This window comes from Octodon degus, unplaced genomic scaffold (genome assembly GCF_000260255.1).
Source record: "Octodon degus isolate 3935 unplaced genomic scaffold, OctDeg1.0 scaffold00003, whole genome shotgun sequence".
In the NCBI taxonomy this organism is placed as follows: Eukaryota; Metazoa; Chordata; class Mammalia; order Rodentia; family Octodontidae; genus Octodon; species Octodon degus.
Window position 1 is genome coordinate 9690755 of NW_004524579.1, and position 5106 is coordinate 9695860.

General features: G+C 48.2%; 1 protein-coding gene across 1 annotated transcript in view; it reads left to right on the forward strand.

Annotated features, from left to right (window-relative positions):
• The window catches only part of Asxl3 (additional sex combs like 3, transcriptional regulator), a 148606-nt gene extending 144517 nt beyond the window's left edge, over positions 1-4089 (forward strand). The window contains exon 13 of the mRNA XM_023715678.1: positions 358-4089. Coding sequence (XP_023571446.1) covers positions 358-4089 — 3732 coding nt within the window. The remainder of the gene's footprint in view (positions 1-357) is intronic.
• The last annotated feature ends 1017 nt before the right edge of the window (positions 4090-5106 follow it).

The following is a 5106-nucleotide window of genomic DNA, read 5'->3' on the forward strand; positions in this document are numbered from 1 at the left end:
TCTTTTTCTTTCTTTTTTTTTTTGTATTCCACTAAGGAGAATTTGCAAATGAAGTATTTCTGAGGCCTTTTTGCTAAATAAATTTTAAAAAGCATAGATTTGGTTCCCATTTATATCATAAAGCATTAAGATACTTTATGCCTAGGCAAGTGAATTTGCCTTTTGATTTTTTTTTATAGATTAAAACCTTAATTTTCACATTCTTGCTGTATTTATTGCTTTCTGTCCTCAACACCTGTTAAAGTGCTATGGTTCGTTCCACACGATGAGAGAATTCTCCTGTGTTACAGCATCCTATGTGCCTCCCCTGCAGGTACATATGAAATACTTTAATCTTTCCATCCTCTCCTCTTGTAGATCCAGCTTTCCAAAATTGGACCACCTTTTATCATCAAGAGTCAACCAGTCTCCAAACCAGAGTCTCGAGCATCCAGTAGCAGCACATCGGTCAGCGGGGGGAGAAACACAGGAGCCAGGACCCTCGCAGACATCAAGGCTCGCGCCCAGCAAGCCCGTGCCCAGCGTGAGGCTGCTGCAGCCGCTGCTGTCGCTGCCGCGGCGAGCATTGTCACTGGAGCCATGGGGAGCCCGGGAGAGGGTGGGAAGGCGAGAACCCTGGCACACATCAAGGAGCAGACCAAGGCTAAGCTCTTTGCAAAGCACCAAGCACGAGCCCACCTCTTCCAGACCTCTAAGGAGACGCGCTTACCTTCTCTCAGCTCCAAGGAAGGGCCTCCCAACTTGGAAGTCTCTTCTACCCCTGAAACAAAAATAGAAGGTTCCACTGGTGTCATTATCGTCAATCCAAACTGCAGATCTCCTAGCAACAAGTCTGCACACCTCCGGGAGACCACCACTGCACTACAGCCGTCTCTTAACCCTGCCCAGCTTCCAGAAACTGCTACTGACTTACCTGTGCATAGTTCTGATGAAAACATACCCGTGTCACATTTATCCGAGAAAATTGTTTCATCTACCTCTTCTGAAAGTAGCAGTGTGCCCATGCTTTTTAATAAAAATTCTGTCCCTGTGTCTGTTTGCAGCACTGCTATGTCGGCAGCAATTAAAGAACATCCCTTTGTGAGTTCTGTTGACAAATCCTCTGTTCTAATGTCTGTTGACAGTGCAAACACTACAATTTCTGCTTGTAATATAAGCATGTTAAAAACCATCCAGGGAACTGACACTCCATGCATAGCCATTATACCAAAATGTATTGAAAGCACTCCTATCCTGGCCACTACAGAGGGCGCCGGCATGTCGAGCCCCATGGATGATAAGCCGCTGCTAGTGCCAAGCAGCAGCGCTACTAACTTAGTCTCCAGTCACTACACCCCTGTGCCAACTCCCTCTATTGGAAATAACTTGCCAAACCATCTCTCCACTAGCTCGGTCTTGATTCCCCCAACGGGAGTTAGCAACAGATTTCCTTCTGAGAAGATAGCCATGCCTGGGAGTGAAGAACAGGCCCCTGTCTCCGTGGGTACCACTGTGAGAGCAGCCCTCAGCTGCAGCGACTCAGCAGCAGTCACCGACTCTCTGATTGCGCGCCCACCCATCACAATGTTTACTGGAAACACGCTAACTATAAGCTCGTATGAGAGTCCTCCCAAGTTAAGTGCTGAAAGCTTGGACAGAAATTCAGGGCTTCGAAACAGGGCGGACAATTCTGGGAAACTTCAGCAGGCACCAGGGGGCTTTGCACCAGCAGCCATAAACAGATCGATTCCCTGTAAAGTCATTGTTGACCACAGCACCACACTGACCTCCAGCTTGTCTCTGACTGTCTCCATTGAAAGTACAGAAGCCAGCTTGGACCTCCAGAGCAGGTCTGTGAGGACAGAAGTATCTATCCAGCCCATGACGTGTCCTCAGGTGTCTGTCATTAGCAGGCCGGAGCCGGTGGCCACTGAAAGCCTAGATCACAGTTCTAGTTTCATTGTTCCCTCTGTAGCCAAACAAGACTGTAAAACCTTGCAGGCCCCCTGTGCCAGTCTCCGAGAAATACCCCTTGTTCCAGATAAATTAAATGAGGTGACTGCTTCTAGCCATAGCTTTGCTGAGCAGTCATGTAACCCAGCTACTTTCAAAAGTGAAGCAGACATAGCCTGTAGCAATCAGTATAACCCAGGAAACCGGATTTGCTGGAACGATGATGTTACAAGAAGCACAGGACAGACTCTGGTTAGTCATTCAGGCTCAAGTAAACAGAAAGACTACCCAGAGCAGAGCTGCCCAAAGGCCATCAAAACTGAGCACACCAGCTACTCCCAAGTGTCAGAACTTCACCCCAGAAATCTCATAGCCAGTGTCAGTCTTCCAGTAAAGTCTGAACCTCATGAAGTAGAAAAGGGCTTTAGAATGGAAACCGAAGATTTCCCTGGCCCTGATCTGCCACCCCCAGCTCCAGAAGTGGTCTCCAGTGTGCAACAAATGCAGAACATAAAAGCTTCCACCTCCAGTCCCATGGAAGAGGCCATTTCCTCCACTCCAGACACCTTGAAAAGAGTTGGGAGTGCAGGAAGCTCAAGCTGTCGCCTGTCATCCGTGGAGGCTAACAACCCACTGGTGACTCAGTTATTGCAGGGCAACTTGCCTTTGGAAAAAGTGTTGCCGCAGCCCAGGTTGGGAGCCAAGCTGGAAATCAACAGGCTTCCTCTGCCCCTTCAAGCTACCTCAGTGGGTAAAACAGCACCAGAGAGGAACATTGCCGAAATGCCGTCCAGCTCTCCAAATCCAGACGGCAAGGGGTACTTGGCAGGGACACTTGTGCCACCACAGATGAGAAAACGAGAAAACCACCCCAAGAAGAGAGTAGCCAGGGCTGTGGGGGAGCACACTCAAATTAAGTGTGAACCAGGGAAACTGTCTGTGGACCCGGATGTGAAAGGGGTGCCATGTGTCATCAGTTCTGGCATTAGCCAGTTAGGACACAGCCAGCCGTTTAAGCAAGAGTGGCTGAACAAGCACTCTATGCAGAGCAGAATCGTGCACAGCCCTGAGGTCAAACAGCAAAAGCGGCTGCTCCCTGCCTGCAGCTTCCAGCAGAGCTTGTTTCATGTGGATAAAAATGGCGGCTTCCACACAGATGCTGGTACCTCACACAGACAGCAGTTTTACCAAATGCCCTTGGCTGCCAGGGGTCCCATGCCCACTGCAGCGCTACTGCAGACACCTTCCAAGACCCCAGCGGGCTGTAATGCATTTGCCTTCAATAGGCATCTTGAACAGAAGGGACTGGGAGAGGGTAGTCTACCTTCAGCACCTCACCAGCTGAAGCTAGCCAACATGTTGTCCCCTAACATGCCCATAAAAGAAGGTGACGAAGTGGGAGGCACTGTGCACACAATGTCCAACAAAGCACTAGCACATCCTCCACTGCCTCCACCACCGCCTCCCCCTCCTCCTCCACCCCCTCCACCCTTGGCCTTGCCCCCACCTCCCCCACCACCACCCCCTCCACTACCTCCACCTCTCCCTAATGTGGAAGTCCCATCCGATCAAAAGCAACCACCAGTTTCCATGGAAACCACCAAGAGACTTAGTTGGCCACAGTCCACGGGCATATGTAGCAATATAAAATCGGAACCTCTTTCTTTTGAGGAAGGTTTAAGCAGCAGCTGTGAACTGGGCATGAAACAAGTTTCCTATGACCAGAATGAAATGAAAGAACAGTTAAAAGCATTTGCGCTAAAAAATGCAGATTTCTCTTCCTATCTGCTTTCTGAGCCACAGAAGCCGTTTACTCAATTAGCTGCTCAGAAAATGCAGGTGCAGCAGCAACAGCAGCTCTGTGGAAATTACCCAACAATACACTTTGGCAGCACAAGCTTCAAAAGAGCGGCGTCTGCGATTGAAAAGTCCATTGGGATTTTGGGAAGTGGCTCCAGCCCCGCCACGGGCCTGCCAGGTCAGAATGCTCAGATGCCCGTTCAGAACTTTGCCGACGGCAGCAACGCGGACGAGTTGGAACTGCGATGCTCTTGCAGGCTGAAAGCCATGATTGTGTGCAAAGGCTGCGGGGCCTTCTGCCATGACGACTGCATAGGCCCTTCCAAACTCTGTGTAGCTTGCCTGGTGGTGCGGTAAGAGCAGAGGGAAAGGTGCAGTATCCCTGCAGTAAGCCAAACAGCATCAGCAACAGCAAATTAAGTAATGCAGTGGCTTGTATGCTAATTTATTTTACTCTGGAACAGATTCTTTTCTCTTTAGGATTATTACTTTCTCGATTTCTCACAATGCAGAGGATGCGTCCCTACTGAATGAATCAGCAACATGCTTTTTATGTGTTTTAGTTGCCATTCCCCACTCAGAAAACTTTCTGTCTTTGTGTATACAGGTCACTGCCCCACGGCCCCTTGTTTTTAGCCCAGGTGTAGCTAGGAAAATGACAGTTTTAATTGCTGAATTACCACAAATACAAGTGTAGAAAGAACAATAACAGTGAGTTAAGTTGGTCATGCATTTTTCCGTAGATTAGCAATTACAGCAAATGACTTTACAGATGACTTCTCTGGACCTACCTTTCCCAAAATGATTCAGTTGTATTTGGAATGGGGAAATCTGACTCCTGTATTTACTCATATCACAGAAGATATATTAAAGGAGGTATGCCATTAATGGAATCCACTGGCCCTGTTATTTCCTCCCTCCTTATTCTTTCTCAAAGACTATGGCAGAACAGCCGGATCTGCTTTGGATCCTGTACACAGATTAGAGTGAAACGTGTCCTGCACCTAAAGCTGCAGAGCGGGCCTCTTAGCCAGTAACCTGGATCGAGCCCATCGATACCTGACAGTGTACGATCAGTTGGCCAGCTGAGAGCTGAAGGCCCAGAGGATTTCAGAGAGGATTTTGTGTCATTTTTAAGGGCCAGTAAGAAAGAAGCCCTGAAATTGAAAGCAAACAAAGTACTGTATATGCATGCATAAATGGGTTGATAATGTAAGTACCCATAATTCCATTCACTCCAGTTACTAAATATTAAAATTGGGGGGAAATAGCCCTTAGTGATGACACCACTGCTTGTGGCCTTCGCCTGTGTGGTTGTCCATCACTTTTTATAACTGTCATTGATAATGAAACTGCAAAAGGCTGAAGTGTGAT